At 39.9% G+C, this 21,504-nt stretch overlaps 6 protein-coding genes across 6 annotated transcripts; 1 reads left to right on the top strand and 5 right to left on the bottom strand.

Annotated features, from left to right (window-relative positions):
* Positions 1 to 1,844: 1,844 nt before the first annotated feature.
* Positions 1,845 to 3,684, bottom strand: EAE97_010696 (uncharacterized protein; the record flags this gene model as incomplete). Its single annotated transcript, XM_038881211.1, has 5 exons — positions 1,845 to 2,425; positions 2,491 to 2,797; positions 2,847 to 3,095; positions 3,158 to 3,415; positions 3,472 to 3,684. 5 exons carry the CDS (start codon positions 3,682 to 3,684, stop codon positions 1,845 to 1,847), a joined length of 1,608 nt encoding a protein of 535 aa, XP_038728072.1.
* Positions 3,685 to 5,955: 2,271 nt separating this feature from the next.
* On the bottom strand, positions 5,956 to 6,213 carry EAE97_010695 (uncharacterized protein; the record flags this gene model as incomplete). The annotated part of the gene is made up of 1 exon (XM_038881210.1): positions 5,956 to 6,213. One exon carries the CDS (start codon positions 6,211 to 6,213, stop codon positions 5,956 to 5,958), a length of 258 nt encoding a protein of 85 aa, XP_038728071.1.
* Positions 6,214 to 6,216: 3 nt separating this feature from the next.
* EAE97_010694 (uncharacterized protein) lies at positions 6,217 to 7,238 on the bottom strand (the record flags this gene model as incomplete). The annotated part of the gene is made up of 3 exons (XM_038881209.1): positions 6,217 to 6,338; positions 6,366 to 7,100; positions 7,232 to 7,238. 3 exons carry the CDS (start codon positions 7,236 to 7,238, stop codon positions 6,217 to 6,219), a joined length of 864 nt encoding a protein of 287 aa, XP_038728070.1.
* A 1,597-nt stretch (positions 7,239 to 8,835) lies between these two features.
* Positions 8,836 to 9,965, bottom strand: EAE97_010693 (uncharacterized protein; the record flags this gene model as incomplete). Its single annotated transcript, XM_038881208.1, has 5 exons — positions 8,836 to 8,855; positions 8,912 to 9,223; positions 9,288 to 9,334; positions 9,384 to 9,741; positions 9,797 to 9,965. 5 exons carry the CDS (start codon positions 9,963 to 9,965, stop codon positions 8,836 to 8,838), a joined length of 906 nt encoding a protein of 301 aa, XP_038728069.1.
* Positions 9,966 to 13,712: 3,747 nt separating this feature from the next.
* On the top strand, positions 13,713 to 16,216 carry EAE97_010692 (uncharacterized protein; the record flags this gene model as incomplete). The annotated part of the gene is made up of 4 exons (XM_038881207.1): positions 13,713 to 14,443; positions 14,506 to 14,700; positions 14,753 to 15,265; positions 15,328 to 16,216. 4 exons carry the CDS (start codon positions 13,713 to 13,715, stop codon positions 16,214 to 16,216), a joined length of 2,328 nt encoding a protein of 775 aa, XP_038728068.1.
* A 1,140-nt stretch (positions 16,217 to 17,356) lies between these two features.
* Positions 17,357 to 20,911, bottom strand: EAE97_010691 (uncharacterized protein; the record flags this gene model as incomplete). Its single annotated transcript, XM_038881206.1, has 1 exon — positions 17,357 to 20,911. One exon carries the CDS (start codon positions 20,909 to 20,911, stop codon positions 17,357 to 17,359), a length of 3,555 nt encoding a protein of 1,184 aa, XP_038728067.1.
* Positions 20,912 to 21,504: the final 593 nt, after the last annotated feature.

The following is a 21,504-nucleotide window of genomic DNA, read 5'->3' as shown; positions in this document are numbered from 1 at the left end:
CTTTTTCTATATTCTTTTTTAGAATTCTCAGTATCCCTTAGGCCTATATCAATGCCCTCTTATTGGCATTATAATAAGTAGTTTAAGTGTTATAAAGTTTTCTTATTTCTATTTTCAATTATTCAAGTAGATTGTTTTGATATATTATTAATTTAGTGATTGTTTTCAAAAGTTCAGATATTATTATATTAATTACCTCTTGATATTTTGCTTTTGAAGACTTTGGTTTTTATATTTCAAATATTTTTATAATCTTAAGGGATTCCTGTGGGAATAACTATCAAATCTCTAATGGCAATGATATACTCGATTAGACTTGTTTTAATTAAAGAAATCTTATAGAAATATTGTAGGGCTATATTCACAATTTTATAATAAATCTAAGACTTTATTTCAAGTTTTTAGAATGCTCACTTTTTTGTGTTTTTCTAGTTTAAATATATTAAGAATAAAATATAATAATCTTAAATTTAAAGCTAAAACTAAATATATATAAAAATAACTTTATAATTAGCTTATCAATTAATAAGGAAATTAATTTATATCATAAAATATACTTAGTATTTCATTTGTGAAAATAGTACTTTAATAATTTAATATATTTTTTTAGTTTTTAGAAAAAGAAGTAATTAAAAATCTTTATATTTTCATATGCTTTAAAGATCTAAGTATATAATTGCTTAATGAAATAGGACGCTTATTTCTTTCTTTGAAAACAAAAGCAAGCGATCTTCAATTTTTAATTTCTTTTTTTAAATTATTTGCTAACGTGGAAGCATTTATTATGAATACGGCTTACTATAACTTACTGCCTAGAACATAATTAATCGGAGATCTTGAAAAGCTTTTTATGTATAAACCAGTACACTCAAACAGGAAAATCTAAGGGAAATTACCGAAAATAGAAGATTCAGATACTTGTGTATTTGACTCCATCTGAACTTTTCCTGCTACATGTGGCCATAGTCATTTACCTCTCCTTGGTCACTCTTTAACGTCTTGATTGATGGATATCAATTGCTAGTCGTGAGTTCTACAGGAATACCCCTTACTGTAATACTATAAAACATAAGGAGGCTCTACGTAATTAATCGACAGGGCTGAAAATGTCGGTAATATTTTACGTACTCACTAAAATGCCTTGCATTAGTGCTGAGAGATAAAGTAGACTTTGTTTCGAGTCATAGTGCACCATGCTTATCGTTTCACAATACTAACTCTCAGGTTGAAGGGATCGTTTGGTGAGAACTGCCAGGATGTTTACTGGTGTACTTTCACTACTGAGTAAGCCTCACTACATGTAGATTGCGAAGATTTCGTCGGTTTTTAACGAAGCTTGAGAGTGAAGGTCTTGATAACGAGGACATTACTGAGCGGCGAGCGCAATGCAGGATGTTTTCATGCAAAGTAGACTTCCGCTTTAGCGAAAATATGAGATAGAGACTTCTCCTATACATAGATAGGGTAGAAATTCATAAGATCTTCAAACATTAGATTAATTTGCATGCTCGAAATGACCTGACAACTAAGTACAGGAAAGTGTATCCCGGTACTAATCAGGATAAGCTTACGCTTATGCGCAGTGAAGTAGTGGAGTTCTAATATTCGGAGCTCTAGGAAGAATCTGGAGCAAAGAAAATGAAGTTTGCTCAAATTGATATAATTCTAGAACTTTTCGATTAAGATTAATATATGCTCTATATTGTGTTTCTATATTCTATCTAATTTCTATAGTCTATAATACAGTACTTGACTACTTACTTGGGAGCAGGCCACAAATTACCATTCCCACCCATTTCTAATTATAAGGTATATTAATTATTTAACCTTATACAAACATCAGCTTAATCGTTATCCTTGACATCAATGATAGTCGACTCGAATTTCCTTGCAGAAATCTTTCGGTTGAAAAGAATGTCGGTTTCACGGTAAGAGCGATTTTTGAGCTCAGGGAGGAAGAAGTAAGCCATGACCCAACAGACAACAGCGGTGCTTCCCCATACAAAACCGCACTTTCCTGCAAGATTCCATCCGGTTGAGTTGAGCATTTGTGAGGCAAGATATATCATAGGAATTTCTGCAACATAGTATGCAGCACGACCAACACCAGTGCTCAAGGCACGAAGACGGACAGAGGATGTTTCAGCAATAATGCTGTATGAAATTGGACCCAGACTTCCAGCGAAGACGAATGAAATAATTATTCCCAAACATGCTTGAGCGTAATTGGTCTGGTTATTCTGTGGAATAGAGGCGCAGATACCGAGAAGGAAGAGCAAAGTGACGTTAGTGGCTGTACCCCAAAGATAAATTGTTCGACGACCGAATCTGGCAGTAAGAGGCCAGGAAAAGACATTGGCAACCAATTGAAGGCATGAGTTGATCAAATTAAGCTTGAAAGAGAAGTCCGTGGAGATTCCAGCTTCTGAACACATCAATAGAATTAGCTAACCATGATCACATATCCCAGAGAGAAGATTATCCACTTACGCTCGAAGAAAAAGGTAGCTTGATTGGCAATAAGATTTCCGGCAAAGTTCTGTGATGCGTAGATCAAGCAAGTGATGATCGTTCGTCTCAAATCAGTACCTCTGAAGAGGTCAAGAAGAGTTGGGTCGCCTCCTATTTTCTTTTCCATCTCAACGGTGCGCTCCATCATGGCAATTTGACCTTCAGCATACCCTTCGGATTTATTACCAAGACGCGTAATGGATCGAAGAGCTTCTTCCTTGCGACCTCGTCGTATCAGCCACCAAGGTGACTCTGGGGCGAAAAAGATAAGAATCAAGAGTGGAGTCTGGAAAAATGAGCTTTTGTATCTTCAGAATCTCGAACAGAGAACTTACGGGGAAAAGCCATTGCAACGCAAGAGGTGCCCTCCAGGCCCATGTGCTATCCTTTTTGTTGTAACCATAAGTGGCGGCGGCGACGATGATGCTGCCAATGGACCAAGACATTTGCAGGGTAGCAGTACATGCACCTCGAAGTGAAAGAGGGACGACTTCACTTGCATATGCTGGAGCGTTTGCGATAAAAAATCCCCAAGGGACACCTTCGAAAGCTTGACCGATTGTAAGTACAGCAAGAGAGTCGGCCTAAATTGTATTCGTTATTAGCCCATTGCTGCAAACATTGAGAAAACAAGCATGCGACTTACGAAGAAGGAGATAAAAATCGTGGCATTCATCATGATCAAGCCAAGAATTGTAGTCCAACGGTAGCCAAGCCGATTGGTAACAGGGCCAGCCAAAAAGACACCAACGAAGGCACCGCATTGACCTGCCTGAAAGAGTGCACTTTGCCATTTTGTTGGGACAGCATATGATCCATCAGGTTGTTGGATACCGTAAGTTTTCTGGAAAAAAGCTAGTGCAACAAAATTGCCATTCAAGAACATATCGAACGATTCCATTACCTAAGTTGTATTAGAAGAGATGCTGCGAGACATTGGCATAACAGTTGAGGACTCACAATGGTGAAACAAAAGGTGAATGCCCAAAAGCAAGCCATGGGATGTTGTTTCGCAGCCTCCCACATACCCATCTCATGCTCTCGGTTTTCTCCTTCGAAGGCATCGTTCATAAGATCCTTATCGACTAGGACTTCGGCGTGTTCCAGGTTATGTGCCTTCAAGCTTTCAACGTCGCCCTTCTCCCCATGCACATCGGCTCCGGTCGTCGCCATTCTGAATGTGGTTCTTGCAATGTTGTTTTGTCTTTGCAAAGTATTTTCCCAAAGCTCAACAGATGAACAGAGGCTCGGAAGCTCGGCAGCCTCAATTCAGACGCGGAAAGAGCACGGTAGAGCTTTCCTATCACGTATGAACAATGTCGATTGGCAAAATTAATTGCTCGGTATCATACAGAATATGGAAAGATATCTGGGTACATTGGGGGAATCGGGACATTATATCCTGTTGATCTTTGCATATCCGGAAAGACGTTCATTGGTGGTAAAATGGTTTCTGCATGAGACAGCTCTACCGCCTGGGTCCGCCCCGCCCCCAGTAGCTTCTTTATTTATCTACATGATGCTTCAACCGTAATGCATGCCGGAACCAATGAGAGACAATGAAGTTTATATGAAATTTTATGCGCACGAATTGAAATTGGTTAGCTTTGGAAGGAAACTATTCTCTTTAGGAACTTGCCCCCCGCACCCCGTGCAGTCAAACTGGGTTTCCCCAACTACGCTAGCTTCTTGTGTAAAACTTCCCCCGCGCTCCACCCCGGGCTCCACCATTGTAAATCAACTTTGCTCAGGTACTGTGCCTGAGGCACAGTCATTATTCCGTTCCATTCTTGCGACTTACAAGCAACATACAACCTAGTGTACACATGATACTCAAATAAATGGTTGGCAATTCGAGGCACAGAAATTGAGACTTCAACAGGGAATTTTTAAAACGCGCGTATGGACATACGTGGACAACGTCACTTCTCCTTCAACACGGAAAGGGTTTGCCTCGTGCGGAGAAGTAACCGACGATCAAAATGGTTTGCCGTCGACTGGAAACATGGAAAAAGTATGTATAAAATGGTTCCACCTGACGATTCTTTTATGGATCTTCAATCAATGTACCGGGCACGCAAGCGGGAGAATATTCAGATGACCCATTAAACTAAAGTCATGGCCGGAGCATGGAGAGAATTCGAGATAAGCTATGATCTGTAAGCTTCGGAATCCGAACTTACCGTAAAATAGAGCTCGCAATTGAACAGTTGCAGTGCACAGATTTCCAAGAACTTCGGAACTAAGCTTTTTCTAAGCCATTTCTAACGGGGAGGTGTAAAGCTTTTTTCAACGATTGAGCAAAAGGTTCACATCACATCAGGCAAGGATAATAATGAGTTCTTGCTCGACCAAGTCTTAGATAACAGTATAGAATGTGAGGGTACGTCAATAAAATTGATGTACGATGCGAGGCGTACGAGAGATATTCATGGTGGAATGAATAACGAGCAAGGCAGGTGGTACCTAGTACTTACCTGAACAAAGTTTATATCAATAGATAACAAGATCCACGAATTGTAGCTGATTCGACAAGTGCTCGCCTTGCTCATCAAGATAACATGTCTAGATTCTGCAACGTGTTAGCTCCGCTCCACCTAAAATCTTGGAAAGCGCTCGGAATGTAAGTCGTGTCTTGTGTGGCTCGTGTGGGTACGAATGTTACTCCGGAGAACAATAATTTTCGGGGATAGTGGGGGGCGGGGGATATTAGTGTGCCAGGCAATCCCGCCTACCTCGGCTCTACGGCTGTAACCCAACACTGACATACTTCGATGAAAGATTTATCGTGGAGCAGGTAGAAATCCATAACGTGGACAGATTGCCTTGATCTTGCTTTCCGCTCCACTTGGAGAGCCGAGATCTGGGAGATACAATTTTATTCGTTAAAACCAACGGTAAATGCCTGATACTAATTTAGTTGTATTACCCACAACCAACCATTTCTTTAAAGACGTTTGCGGTTTTCGATCTTCGCCATGTAGAATAAAAAATTGCTCCACGGCTGAAGCTCATTCTTCATATGTATAAATCGTCGAGTGCAACTCCATGGTGGTTGTCTACCTTTCCAAGTAACAACTTCCACTTTCCACTTTTATTCCTGCGTATACTGTCACTTTGACAGTCACACTATTCTTCATAGAAAATATGGAATTTGAGATGAGAGAAAGAAGTGGATCGATTTCGTTGATTATTGAGATTGCATTTCACTATGAAGACAAGCGAGACGTCCTCATAAATAGTGAACTTAAAATTTTGATCCCTACCTTTACCAATATGCGTTTTCACAAAAAGCTCTAGCATGAGTCTGCTTCTCTCCTGGGGTGATTCATGAAGGGGCTTCGGAGTTAATGTTCTTGACTTACTTTAAATTCTAGGAGCAGACAGAAAATTTCAAGACTTTCGCAACATTTTTAGAGCTAGTACTTCTCCCTAAGTTGATGATCATTCATCTTTCACAGCAATGTTAGTCAACTTAACAGCTACTTCCAGGAACTTCGATTCGAAGGCAATTTGTGGCGCACTCGATGAAACTTTTCCAGCATGCATAGTTCCCACATTTGCAAGGACACATACAACACAATCAATTTCATCCTTCCACCAAAGAGATCCTGTAAATCCAAGTACGCTTCCATTGTGTCCAAGCCAATTCTCTTGTGTACGAGGATTTCCGGATCTAAAGATTCCATGGCCAATTTCCATTGATTATGAGGCCGGTTGCCATGCTGTGAGAAGATCCATAGATGAGGGACTAAGCAACTTTCCATCCCGGAGAGAGATCGCAAATTTGAGAAGGTCACGGGTTGAGGAGATCATCCCACCGGCGACTCATTCTCCTGATAGATTTGACTCACTTGCATTAACAAGATCTACATCCTTCCACTTATGCTCGGAGAAACTTGGACAGACTCCTGCAGTTTTGCGAAACATATCTATAGCAAAGTGATATCGATGTGGTACATTCTCTTTCCGTGATTCCCCGTCTTCGAACCCTTCCAGAAATGTGTTTATCAAATTCAGAGGATCGAGTATCCTCCGACGGATTTCGCTTTCGGCTGAGTGACCGGTGATTTTCTCGACGATCAAACCCAAAAGAGTGTAATTTGTGTTGGAATAAGAGAAACGACCAGTTTCAAGCCTGGATGGCCGTCTAATATACTTTAAAGTATCTTTCTTGCCCCAAATTGCTTTCGAGTCCAATTTTTTGCCTCTCGCTTCAGTGATCCAGTCCAAATCATCTTCCCAACTTTTGATACCAGCAGTATGACTTAGTAAACCGCCAATTGTTGCATTATTAGCATTACCCATGCCAGCTAAATCGGCCTGGTCTAAATGATCACTGATCTTGTCCGACACATTGAGTTGACTTTCTTCGATGAGTTGAAGGATGACAACCGCCACGAATACTTTGGTGATACTTCCGATCCCAAATAAAGTCGAGTCATCGATTCGTATATTCTTTTCCAAGACCGCAAAACCAGCAAAATCCTGCCATATAGTCCCTTTAGACGTGGCGATCGCAGCGGAGACACCTGGAACACCGACATTGACGCCGCTTGTAAAATCGACCTCAAACTCTCTGAAAGTTCCTTTTTCGCGTCATGATTGCTCTCCATATTCAACTCAGTTGCTCAATTTGTTAAGCTCAGTATGTGTATCCTGAATTATTTCGCATGTATTGTTGAAAACGAAGAGCAGGTGTTAAGTTAGCAAGCATTACCCCGCATTATGTAAGCAGTAAGCAGAACTTCAGACAACTTATAACGAGGGCCATCAAACAATCATGGTGTACGTTTCATAATATAATACAGCTGTTGATTTTTGATTGAGCTGTTTACGCATCTGCGAATGACTTTCGTCTCGCGGCTTATAGCTTCGTGGTGAAACTGACAGGTCAATAGATATATATACAGTAGGCTCTGACCTCGAGGCTCATACTGGTGATGGAGAAGGTGGCCAACATGGAATAAGTGCCGAAGAATAGTGTGATATTCAATATACCGGCTTACTTGGATTTAGTCGTCGTCTCAGAAATTTGTCTGCTAGTGCTTGACTGATAGTGTCAAGGGGAAAAGGGCAGACTCAAGAAGACCTCAAATATTTACAGAAGTCTTTCTGTAGGCTGCTTCCTTCATGAATCTCGTAGACCGAACAATTCAATATTGTTCCCTTCGCGTATCCTTATGGATTGTCCTCGGGTTGTCTTCTCTGTTTCGGGTTTTCGCTTTGCCATTCGTCTTTCGATTTTGCGCTCGAAATCTGAAAAGCTTCGAAGGGAGGAGACTACGGCAAGATTTTCATGATCGCCGTGTACATTTTATGTATCTGCCAATTTTCCAAGGTCAAAAAAAAACTTAAATCACCTCATTCTATCGATTCCAGGTTTACGATAGAGTCTCTTCCAATACCAAGAACATCCCATGATGATTCCCAAGAACGTACAATTCTTCGCGAATGATGGCAACCACAAATTTTGTCGGTGGATGGAGACTACTTTCGACTCCCGTGTGTTTCCCAGGGAGAAGGTATTGGTGCGTCAATCGAGTCCACAGATTGATGAAGATCAATGATTTTAACGGGGATGGAAGAGATATTGGGCCATCGCATGATGGTGACGACCCAAAGACTAGAAAATTTGGAAACGAAGCTTCATCCTTGCCAAGATAGGAAATACCAAAATGATTCCCTTTTATATGATGCCACGGTGTGGTTTATGCCAGTTTTCTTGGGCGGGAAAAGAAATGTTGTCGTCATAGAACATTCTTTCTGTCCACACCAGGACAACGGTCTTCGCAGTTTCATTACTAACCCTAATCAATGATTATATATCAAATAACTTGAGTGAAGCACTGTCTTCCTTTTTCATTCATTTTTAGGCATCTTACACCATAATAATTGAATCAGGAATGGATGGCCGAATATTCCAGGTTCCCACACACCTCAACCTAATCTTCAATGCTCCTATCGACATTGAAACCCAGAGCAATTCTTCCGGAATCCATTTGCCAAGGGATCCCAAACACATCTTCATAAGGTAATATCAATTCAATTTCAACATAAATCCAAATATCAAGGAAACAAAAAGACTGCTGGATCAACCTCAAGTTGCAATTTTGAAACTAGAAACACGCTCGAAGAGGGAGATCGCGCAGGGCATCGACTTTACTTCAGGAAATAACCTACATCGAACAATTTAGTTCTCGGAGGATATAAGATGATAACATGGTATCCTATAATCTGATAGAATTCTCAATGACATAGTTGGTGAAGGCCATGCTGCTACACTTCCATCTCAGTGTATCCTTGCAGCATCCTTTCTATTGATCAAAAGATAGTTTGACCTCCTATTAATCGATCAGTATACGTTCCACAGTTGTGCTATCATGACCATCAAACTCACCATCGACAATCAGATCAGCTCCAGTAATATAACTTCCCGCTCCACTACACAATAGTATCAAAGCTCCACTCAATTCCTCTGGGTTTCCCATCCTACCCATTGGATTTCTCGAAGTCCATATATTTCTTGCCTCTTCTAATCCATCACCTTCATTGAGAATAGTATCCATGTAACCCGGAGAAATGGTATTCGTACGGATGCCATACCGAGACCACTCAGCTGCAAGACATGATTTCATGTGAAGCAAAGAAGACTTGGAGACATTGTAAGCGATTTGAGGTTGAGGATAATTAACAGTATGCCCAGATATCGCTAGAAACTGTTGTTAGTGTACACTCAATCATTAATTGGCCATTCAGAAATTGTGGAGACAAACATGCGATGAACACTATGGAACCACCAGTTTTTTGATCAACCATTCTTCTAAATACAAAATTAGTATTACCGCCCTAAATTCAATACAGAAACATACTTGGCAACAGCTTGTGCACATAGAAATGCCCCAGTCGTATTGATCTCCAAAGTGCGTCTCCACTCGTCGACAGTGATATCGAGCGCATGCACACATCCCACAACACCTGCGTAGCAACACAATATATCAATACTTCCGAGAGTCGATGCTGTCTCATCGATAGCTTGATTCAAAATTTCCACATTTGTGACATCAACTTTTTTCAATAGGATTTTGGCACTAGGAAAATCTGCCCTCAAGGCGGATATGCCCGGATGATCGTCTTTTGGATTGATATCATATAAAGCTAATCCACTAAGACCGTGTTCGAGAAGGGCACGAGCTCCTTGTAAAGCTAGAGTGCCTGCTCCTCCTGTGACTAAATTGGATCTTTATATAAGTGTTGTCAATGATAATTGGGAGGGGTGTAATACAGATCGCATTTCCCTTAACCGCAAATCTATTGATAGCAGGATTCAACCCTGATGAACTCTTTTCAGAATCAGTTGAGGGAGGTGCTGAGTTGCTCAAACCGTTGGCTAGCTGCATCTGAGGTAATGTCCGATTGACTAAGGCATTTCTATTATATTTGTCGTCTCCCATGATGAAAGTATTGAGGAAGATAAAAAAGAGTTGACTCGTGAGCACAATTATTGAATATTTATAAGACTTGTGTTGTAAAATACATGTGATCGGATATGCGGATAGCCTGTGGGTGATTGAAGGTTCGTGGAGAAGTGGAGTCTGCAGGCTCTAATAAAGCAAGATGCATGTATGATCAGGTATATCATGGATGTAGAATTTGCTGAGAGTGGGATGCACATTTCCTCAAGACTGTGTCAAACTTTTGTCTGCCTTAGGCAGATATCAATGTACCGTGCTACTTAATGCTTTCCAAGAAAGTGTATAGAGAAAACAATTCAGAGAACCCAAATAATTATTCTAGGTATTGGATAAAGTACACATATCCTTGCGAACAGATTTTCTCATTTCTAATTGAGTTGAAATATAGATGATGATGACCAGGGCTGACCATATGAGTATCCTTCTGACATCGGCCAGGATACCATGACTTTTTCAAATTGAGTGGTCGCGTTTGCACACAATGCTATTACCACCAGCCAAAAAAAAGTATTTCGACCATATAGACGTTTTATAAACATCTTAAATCAGCAAACAAGCAGATTCTCCCTTTCCCAGTAGTTACCACATTTACTGGCGTTGAATCACGATCCTTTTTGATCCTGAATATAAATTCTTACTTTGATGAATGATGTGCCCATGGAGGACCTTGTACCTTGATAAAGCAGGGGCGGAGATGGGAAATTCAGAGAGGCAAGATGGCCTAGAGTAACAATGACGATTGGTAGTGGTACGAGGGCGAACAAATGATGGAAATCTATAGCCCTGCTTGGAGCACAACAGAGTGACAAGTTATAAGACTTGATAATCTGTCATTCTATCGAGCCTCTTTATTAAAAGCAGTGCATGAAATTTTTCTCTCAATATGTCGTCTAAATTCGGTAGACGTTGCAATCCAACCGTTTCGCAACTCGATCTGGCCTCGCCCCTTTTTTGATATTCTGCATATCCACGTAGGAGACATTTGAATGAGGCCAGCACTACATTGCATGGCCCTGTTCGAAATGAAAGACAACCCGCCTCTGGGTGAACATTTTGGCATAGCTCATAATGTACACGTTATTGTTGATGGCTAAACATAAAATTGAGATTCCAAAGAGGATCTCTACCGACATTTAAAATTTGTAGGGCTCTTCATGAATACGCGTATTGATAGAGAAATGCAGCACGATTGCTAAACAGGATTGACAGTAAATCATCAGCACAAGCACTTGCGTGTGAGAGACCCGAATGCTTTCATTGTAGCTTGAATGGTATGGTGCTTGGTGGAGAGTAGAGAGGTGACAACATGTAATGCAGTAGATACAATCTAGAGACCCTTGGCGAATGGCAAGCCAATGATTTTATGTCCGCGATATTTGTCTCAATCCCTTCTTCTTATTCTCTGCTTTGGTGATGATTGATACTTGCAATCATTATAGAAAGGAGGGTGTTTGTTGTCATTAGACTTATTGAACATATAGCAAGCAAAACAAAATGAATGGTTTAGCAGGGTTATGAGGGTACATTTTATTGAAGTTTTGTAATCCATCATACAAAGTAAGACTTACAAAAGAAAAAGAGTTTTCCCTTGAGGGCCGTGCCATTTTCATCTTATCTAATGTGCGAGCGAGCGAGCGTGCTAGCTTTGCGACTATCGACGATAACAACGATAACAGAAACACCGTCAAAATGAAGTCTAACTTATTATCAATACTGGGTACGAGCAAGTACAGTTGCTTGACCAAGTATTGACTCGATCAAAATCCTGTGATATTTTCCTCCTTACCTCCAAAGTTATAAGCAGTACAAGCATTACAAATATATGTCCTCTATATCAAACTCTCCGTACTCATTCCCCCTCCTGCTCCCCAGTTACGGAGTCGAGGAACTAAATGGCACAGTACCCACGAAAAGATCTTCTTCATAGATAGGTATAATTAAGGGTCCATACCCAGCAAGATTTCTTTTGATTTTGCCATCTTCGCCATCTTTAGCAGACTTCATTAATTGCGCCGATCAAACATTCGAGAATCGAAATCCAATGAGCATACTCATTCATACCCATTTTTGCTTGCGTAACCGATATCCCTGCTACGTGCACGACCCTACTATGTGCACACTTTTATTATTTATATAGAAAATTGAATTAAAAATTGAAAAAGCGATATTATAAATTTGAAATTCAAAATTGAGATAATTGAAATAAACTTATATAATATTTTGAAATAAAAAAATTAAAAATCTCAAAAAATTATAATAATAATAATGATAAATAAGATATTAATTTTTATAAAAAAAATTATTTATTTATTAATATATTTTATAATAGAATTCAAAATATAAGTTTTTTTTACTGAAAGTATGAAGTTCTATATATTATAATATAAGATATTGAAAAAAAACTAAAGTTTTTTATCGAAAAGGGAAATAAGATATAAGCTAATATATTTTATAAAAAGATTTGAAATAATTATTAAAGAATAAGGATTTAATATAATTTATGCTATTTGAAGTTATATAAACAAAAAGCTTTAAAAAAAAAATAAAATATAAAATCTATAATATTAATATTAAATTTAAATAAAGATTTATAAAAACTTATTAGGAATTTGATTTAATCTAATAATAAATATAATATAAGTATTTATTAATTTTTTTAAGAAATTTCAATCTTAAACTTTTTTGTTATATAGTTTTTAATCAATTATTAAGAATGAAACTAATTGATCAGATTTTGATTAATAAAAAAATTTAATTTCGAAAATTAAATTATTAATTAATATTAAATCAATTTTTATTTAAAATAATTTTTTTAAAATGAATTAATAATATTTTGAATTGAAAAAAATTCTTTTAAAGAATTTTATTTTAAAAGAATTTTTATATAATTAGAATCTATATAATAGAATTAAGATTTAGATAATTTTAAAAATAAAATTTCAAAAATAAAAGATATTTTTTAAATAATTTTCTTTTATTAATCAAAACTCTATATATTTTAATATTTAATATAATCCCTTTTTTAAAAACTTACTTTTTAAATCTTTAATATTAAATATAAAATTTAAATTCATTTAAAAAAATATTTTTAACTTTTCTAAAAATATTATAAATCATTAGAAAAATCTAAGAATCTATATTAAATTTAATTCTTTTTACTTTTTTGATTTTTTTGATTTTTTTATAATATTATTAATATCAAAAAATCTATAAAAATTTATTATAATTCTATAAATAGATTCTAATATATTATTTATTAAGAAATTATATATCAAGATTCTATATTCTCTTTATTTAATTATTCAATCAATTCTTAATTTAATAATTCGAAATCCTTATAAATTGAAATTGATAATATTAATTAATTATTGAATTAAATTTTATATTATTATAATGATTTTTAAATTTTAAATTGATTTTTGTTTTGATATAAAAAAAGTGTGCATATAGTAGGGTCGTGCACGTAGTAGGGATATCGGTTATCCGATCAAAAGAGTTTCCAGCCCCATTTTCGGTATTGCATATGCAAAAAGCCTGTCAGCAAATTATCAAATTGTAACCAATCAATCAGACCATCCGCAGAAGGATTACTCTATCCCATGCCACCAGTTGTTCACCGTTGAATTGTCTCGCCCATCGTTTTAATCCACCCACTGCACTGTGAAGATAATTCCATAGGCTCAAATGCCCAATTAATTTTGAGGCTATTAGGGTTAGAAAGTTCGAATGGCGGGTTCGAACGATATTCATAAAGTAAGGCGCAGGCCAAAATTTCGAGATGGCGAATTAGAAGATGGCAAAGTTCATAAATCACGATCAGGTCGACAGGAAGGAGAGGGCGGAGTTACATCACTTGAGCCTGATGTTTCTGAAGTCCGCAGAATCCGTCTAGAAAGACTCGAGGGGAATTCAACAAATCGATCGATCCGCAACAGTGCAGCAGCAACTGAAAAGATGCCCGCCGATCCAAGTACTGATGCGACAAAATCATCATCGAGTCATAGAAGAAGAAGACGGCATCATACTTCAGAAGACGGTGCTGGACATCATTCGCGATCAAAAACAAGTGAGAGGGAGGAAAAATCGGGAGGTGATTATGTTTATGCTGCCCCAAGGGAGAGGCAGAGGGAGAAGGAAAGTGGAAGTAAAAACAAGCCTCGAGAGGCGACCAAAACGGAAAGGAGACGCCGGGATGAAGAGGATAAGTCTAGTAGTGATTCTGAAGATGATGATACCTCCCCAATAGAACCTATGGATTCAAAATCGAAGAAGAGAACCAAGGCTGTGGTTCCGGAGGAACCAAAGAGGTCAAGTTCAACTAGGAGGGTGAAGAAAGAGGATAAAGACAAGTCACCTACGAAGGGCTCCGCAGAGGTAGGCACTTCAGGGACGAAGAGTGCATCGCGTAGAACTAAAATCACTGCCGGTGATTCCGTGTCACGCCCTCCACTTTCGAGGTATGTATTCTCGCTTTGCGCATCTTACATTGAGGTTTAATATTGATTGCATTTGCATGTAGGAGTGCAACAACTCGGATTACCACGGAACCTGCTCCAATACTGAGGAGGAGTAATACAACAGTGCCAAAGCCACCAGCATCTGTCGCAAATACAACCACTTCACAAACATCACAACGCCGTGGTAGTTTTCTAGGAAGTTTCTTCTCATCCGCACCACCACCACCACCTCCTCCTCCCCCCGAACCGGAAAAGCTGTAAGTCATTCTATAAAACCGATGCGCGGAAGTGGTATTCTAATCATTACAGTGTCGAATGTCTAACCTGCCTATCCGATGATATTCCCAAATCTAAATGTGCCAAACTACGATGTGGCCATCGAATGTGCCATTCTTGTCTCAAACGAATATTCCGGCTTTCTGTTAAGGATCCAGCGCATATGCCACCAAAATGTTGTACAGCAGAACATATTCCATTGAAACATGTCGAAAAGCTATTCGATGTACCTTTCAAGAAACTTTGGAATAAGAAATATCAAGAATATACTACGAAAAATCGAATATACTGTCCGGCGAAGAAATGTGGTGAATGGATCAAACCAGAAAATATTCACAAAGAGAACGGGAAAAAATATGGAATCTGCGGGAGGTGTAAGACAAAGGTCTGCGCATTGTGTAATGGTAAATGGCATGGATCGAAAGAATGCCCTAAAGATGAGGAAACAAACAAATTGCTTGAAACTGCAAAACAAGCTGGATGGCAACGTTGTTACAGCTGCAGGACTATGGTAGAATTGAAAGAGGGGTGTAACCATATGACTTGGTAAGTGGAGAATTTGTGACAAGCTAGAATGGTCAAGAAACTAACGTATATTGTCTTAAAAGTCACTGTACAGCACAATTTTGTATGATCTGTGGGCTGAAATGGAAGACATGCAATTGCCCATGGTTCAATTATGAAACAGCCGAGAATGATAGGTTGGATGACATGCAAGTTCCTCAACCCGTTCCAGTTCAAGAGGCTCCTGTCAGAAATCCAGCAGCACCTCCAAGAAATGCTCGAGACAGAGCGAGAAGACAACCACCCGCCAATTACAATGAAGAGCTCGATCAAAGACGTCGTCAAGAACGCGAAGATGAAAGGCTAGCTCGACAGCTTCAGAACTGGGGTACGGATGGAATGCCAACGAATGATCGCGATGCAAACTATAATGGTGGAATAGGCGAGGTTCAGGGGGTTGGCAATGGCGCAAATCATTTCATGAATGAAGACTACATACGCGAAGCTAGCGATGTTCTAGCTCAACCTGGTGGGGTTATGAACTTTGGTCTGGGAGTTACAAATTTTCTTCCGGGATTTTTAAGACCACGAGGGGTGGCTGCAGCAAATCCAACTGTTGGCGAAATGGCTGATCGTTACCCAACAGTTGCTCCAGCTCCTGTACCTGAGCCACCTGCGGCACCGGGTCTAGTCAGAAGACATACCACTCGGGAAACTGCAAGAGGCACTGGTCACACACGAAGAGCGTCAGATATTGTGGTGCCAAGAAGAACAAGGACTGATTATGCGGATGAAGCAGCTATCCTTGCGCCAGCTTCGAGAGCTTCTGCTACGCCTTCCAGAGTCTCTAGTTCTGCATCAAAGCCAAAAAAAGAAAAGGAGAAGAAGACTAAGTCGTCAATACTTGCTGGGCTTGGTAGTGGAAGAAACAGAGTAGATGCTTGGAGAAATCACGTTGCTCCTGGTGCACCACCTGCGGAACCAGTATCTTGATTTGATTTTGTCGTCTAGAGGAAGAGTGGTTTCAGTAAACGGATAAATAACTTAGGATTAACGAGAGGGTTACGCTTGACTACCAACCGATTCTTACGAAACTCGGATTGGGCAAAACAATGATTACAGACGTACGAGATGCTTGAAAGGATGGATGAACGGATGATTGATTGGATAAAATGGTATGGATACAGGTGGAAAGGGACGGCGGCTGGGAGATATGGCTATGGCTATCTCGTTTATATGGAGCAACAACTCGGATCAATACCCGGCTGGTCGATATGGAGTTCAATAATGACTATATAACGATCAACGATTTATACCATTTTTTACGAATAATTTTCTTCTTCGCCCAAGGGTGGATTTAGCTTAATGTATATAGAATTAATGGAAATGACTTATTTTTACCTGGCACCTTCATGCTTGAAATATTTATACGGGATAATTCAAATCTTAGTCACAGTTTCTAGTCAACGTGGAATCGAATTCTGTGTTAAAATACGTCCTTAATTGAGATGTCGTACTATGGGCTGCATTATCCTTGGAGTTCAGACCTCTCCTTTCTTTTCCAAGGTCTCTCAGTAGACGTGTAACAATTTTTGTGTCTGATAGGAAATGCACATTCGGGTTTTCGAGTAGATATCGGAGAATTGGATGAAGGTGGATAAATCCAAGAGGGTGGATAGAGGAATACGAAAGGGGAGGCAAATCAAATTTGGGAATGTGAGGGAAGGGCGATGATGAGGTTCACCAATCAACAGACAACAGCGTTTTGTGGATGTTGAATTCAGACTTCTAATTCTATTGTACACACATTTGGAGATTGGGAAGTACACTAGGACTTAAAGGTAAATTGGAATTTTTGCTGAGCATTAATTAAGGCTCGGAAGCTCATGTATTCATTTGTCAAACCAGAAACTAATGAGACAGAGGTGTCACAAACTTAATCATGAATTCACGATATGACAAGTAACAAGTGGAATAAAGGGCAAAAGACCTCAGTAACTCAGTTTGTATATGTATCTATTATGTTAATGATATATATTCGTGCTATCTAACAACATGAAAACTCCATGGCTATGCATTTATATCATATTCTTAGAATAAAATTCATTCCCATCTTTTCTTCGTCAGTGAACATTAATTCTCCTTTGCTGCCGGCATAAGATCATCTTTAGTTATTACTTCGGATCCTCCTGTACTTGTTCCATCTAGGCCTATACCCATCCCAGCTAGATCTTTATCAAGAACCGGCAGGGTAGAATCTTCACTGCCCACTCCAGCTCGTCCCAGTTCTTTATCTGCTGCTTCAATTGGTTCAGGACTCGCGACTAGGAGTTCTTTCCCTAGAAACTTTGCAATTTCTTTTTTATCGGTTCCTTTTTCCTTAGGACTGGTACTTTGACTTCGATATGCATTTGAACCTTTCCCAACAATCTTCTCTGTCCAGTTCCACCCAGAAGCGGCCGGTTTGTTCTCGTCCTCTTCACTATCGTCTGCACTATCAACCCAATCTCTATCACTCCATCCGGTACTCTCGTATCCATCTTGTTTATTCCTCGACCAACTTGCACTTCTTGACGGTGCGGGGGGTGGCCCCATCGATGAAGTAGAGGTTGCAAGTGCTGGAACGGAATCTCTTGCTTCTCTAGCTTCCGAATTCGTACGATCATGTCTTGTGATTCTGTCACGATCCTCAAGTTTCTTCTCTGCATTTATTGTATCCATCGAAGACTCAACTTCTTGTCCTTCTGAGCCTGGAGCCTCCCCTACACCTTTAGCTCTTTCTCGTCCTCCACTATCTTCATCTTTTCTTCTCGCAATTGCGTCGTCTGAGAAATGGGTGTCGCAAAGATGTTTGATCACTGGCCACCCATATGCATTGGCGAACATTCTTCTCACAATCATGTTATTATGAGCATCAGGTTCCAAGCTGACGAGAACCTTTCGCCAACTTAAATCCCGATGATAAGCTCTAGCAATCTTCTCTTCGACTTTCATCGCTGAAGTGTCGACAACAGTATTTGGAGGACGCGGGGGATTGGTATTCTTGGGATCATCATAATCCAAGGCTGAAAGTTGGCTATCGGTATGAGAAGCAGGTGTTGGTGGAGTAGGTTCAGAAACGGAAGAATTTCGTCTCCGAAGCATCGTGGATCTCTTTTTGAGAGGTGGTAGAGGAATGTCCGAAGGATGATATACACGATCATGAAAAATTGTTCGAGCACGGGAGGCTGGATCAATCAAAAATTCTGTAGATGGTAGAGGTGGCTTGAGAAGATCACCTGCTGATTCAAAGAAGGTCGTTTTGGGAGGTGCTGATAGATGATCTGGATCTTGAACTTCAGTGTCTCCCATCGAAGCTTTTGGATGGCCCTCTGGAGCTGGAGATGGTAGAGATGACGGTGTCGACGAGCCGCTATCGTTAGTGAGTTTGATAGTTTGACTTCTTTTATATATTTTCGAGTGTTTAGGTTGATGAGCATGGGATTTCGGGGAAGGGTTAGAACGAAAAAATCCAAAAAGACTTGCAAGTGGTCCACTATTATTGGATGTAAAAGATGTAGATGTTGGACTTCCGATCTCGTTACTATTTCTACCTTCTATAGAAGATATAGTTGAATGGCCAGGCATCTCTGCATTTTTGACACTTCGCTTATCGTCATCCATGACGTTTTCTGGGGGTTGTGGTACTTCTGTTTCAAGCCTTTGTAATGCGTTGGAAGAAGCACTTCCTCCAATATCATCCATGTCACTGACTTCCTCCTCTGACCAAGGTGCTTGTTTCTTTGCGGGTGATCCAGAATTTGCCCCAGTTAGTTCAGCCCAACTCCATTCCGCCATGGTACCAACAAGACCATTTTCCCTTCTCGCTTTCTCCACACGGCCCAGGCTTTGCCAGTCGAGGAAAAGTAAACAACTAGTTCTTAGGGGCACGATTCCATCATTCACAACATTTGAGTAGACTGTACGATGTCGAAATTTCTTAAGAACAGTATGTGCGGGTCCAGTTGGTAGAATTCGTAAAAGTGGCTTTGCTTCTGGCGCAGATTCACCGTCAAGCCTCTTATGGGCACTTTCTCCAATATTTCCAACGAGCGCTCCCCAACCGCTTCTTGCGATGGTTGGTGCTCGCCATGTCAGTCCAAGATCCTGACCTGTACGACCAACCAATCCGAAATCCAATGCAAATTTGACGTACAACGGGTTCTCATTGCTGAGACCTAAGAATGGCGAAGCAAGTGCAATGAAGTTAATTGGCTTGATTACTTCGAAGAACTGAGGTGAATGTTTTTGAATGTATGCCACGGCATATGTTTGGACCAGTCCACCAAGAGAATGGGCAATGAAACTGATACTTGTGAAATGATAAGGAAGGTCAACATCTTGCGGCGCTTTAATGATGCTGCTATTCTCATGTGCTGGTTTCCCGGAATCATCCATCAGCTTCGAAGAATCAGGTTTAAGAGCATGAGAAAGGGCTTCAGTTGCTGACTTCTTGAGGGTAGGTCGAAATGGTTGATCTGGGTATGTCATTGTGAGAACATATTTGGCAAGTCTTTTCCCTAGATATTTAATTCCTCTTTCTGTTCGGACGGCATTCCCGGAAAACCCTCGTACAATAACTTCTTCCTCATCATCAGATTCATCATCTGTTTCTTCCGCCTGTTCCTCGGGGCGTCCTTCTGTGTTCGCTTCTCCATTTGGCATGCCATCAGCTTGTGTATTTTGATTTTCGGCTTGTTCAGCTGCCTTTCTTTGCTTCTCCTCTTGTTTCTTTTTTGCTTTTCGGGCTTTTGCATCAAGCTTGGCTTGCTTTGCTGTCGCATCTATACTCTCCTTCAAGAATAGCATATCAGCACCAAGATTACTATGCAATCCGTGTGTCAAAACCACCAAATGTACATTTTTCGTCCGCTTCTTCCTCGGCTTTTCTTTGATATGACCCTCTCCTGTGGCATCTTCAACTGGTGCATCCTTATTCTTGCCCTTCGACCTTTGTTCCTCCGCTGCCTCATCCCTACCGTCCATCTTCGGGGTATTCCATAGACTTGCAGTATCATCAACCTTTACTCGTAGAGCCCTGGAATAAATACCCCTCGGTAACGCCGCGTGATGGCCATCTTTCGCTCCTTGACTCTGTTGGTGATCATGAAGTTGTCCAGGCACTGGTGCTGTGCCTCCTAACATCGACCCCGAAGCAAATCCTAACGATAGACTTTTTTCGTCCCGACCTAGCAGAATTTCATAATTAACGCTGGCAGAGTTGGAAAAGACAACCTGCGATGTGACTTCGATGATCCAGGTAACACTTTTCACATCCGAATCATCTCTGCCGGGCGATCTTCCATCTCGATTTGCGCTTCCGGCTGTTTTGCGCACATCTTCTGGAACAACAAGTTCTGTCGAGAATGACCCTCCGGCTTTTAGATTTGGCTCGAATTCAGGTACACCATCCCGTCTAGGATTTTCGAACTTGACATTCGGATTGAAGGTAGAAGGATATGCTGCTGCGTAAAGGGTATAAGGACCGTGAACGAAGGCTGCTCGGAGTGCTATGGCCGAAGTATTCTTGATCTTCAAATGAAGTCTTGCCGGGGAAGGCAGGATCCTATCGTGTGCCGGCGTATATGTAACATTATACCGAACTATTTCTCCTATCTTAACACTTCCAGCTTGGTATAAAAGTAACATCTTATTGATATATGGTGGGTTGTCAGCGTGTCAAGGCCCACATTAGAAAGTGTGGAGGGTGGAATGGGAAAATGGGAGAGTGCAAAGAATGTAAATGAGAACTGGTGTTATTGTACTGCTGAACACATTTTGAGATAGATGAAAAGTAAAAATATAGGAGTATCTTTTGTGAATAGGAGTATATATCAGTAAATATTCGTACAATAATAATAAGTAGGCATTAAGTTGTTAATTAAAAAAAGGAGAAATGGTTCCCCCTCAACCAAAGAAATCTTGGTGCACGACCTCACATGCACATATTCAATTGTTCAAATGATATGGATGGTGGATGATATGATTTGGGACGATTGACCTTATCGTTATCAAATTACTAATACCACCAGTACCGACTGAACAATGACGATTTTGTGGCGCACTTATTATTTATTAATATCATAAATCCGTAATCCATAATCCATAATCCATAAATATTATGCGATATTGAAATTGCACGTTGAAGTTGAATCTTTCTAAATTTCAAAAAATCAATAATAACGTAGTTTATTAGTGAGCGGGTTATATCAATAGTTAGATCACTTATTTTATATACAAAA

The sequence above is a fragment of the Botrytis byssoidea genome (assembly GCF_014898295.1).
Source record: "Botrytis byssoidea strain MUCL 94 chromosome Unknown BBYS_029, whole genome shotgun sequence".
NCBI lineage: Eukaryota > Fungi > Ascomycota > Leotiomycetes > Helotiales > Sclerotiniaceae > Botrytis > Botrytis byssoidea.
The sequence above is the reverse complement of the archived record's forward strand: the minus strand, read 5'-3'. Positions and strand labels throughout refer to the sequence as shown.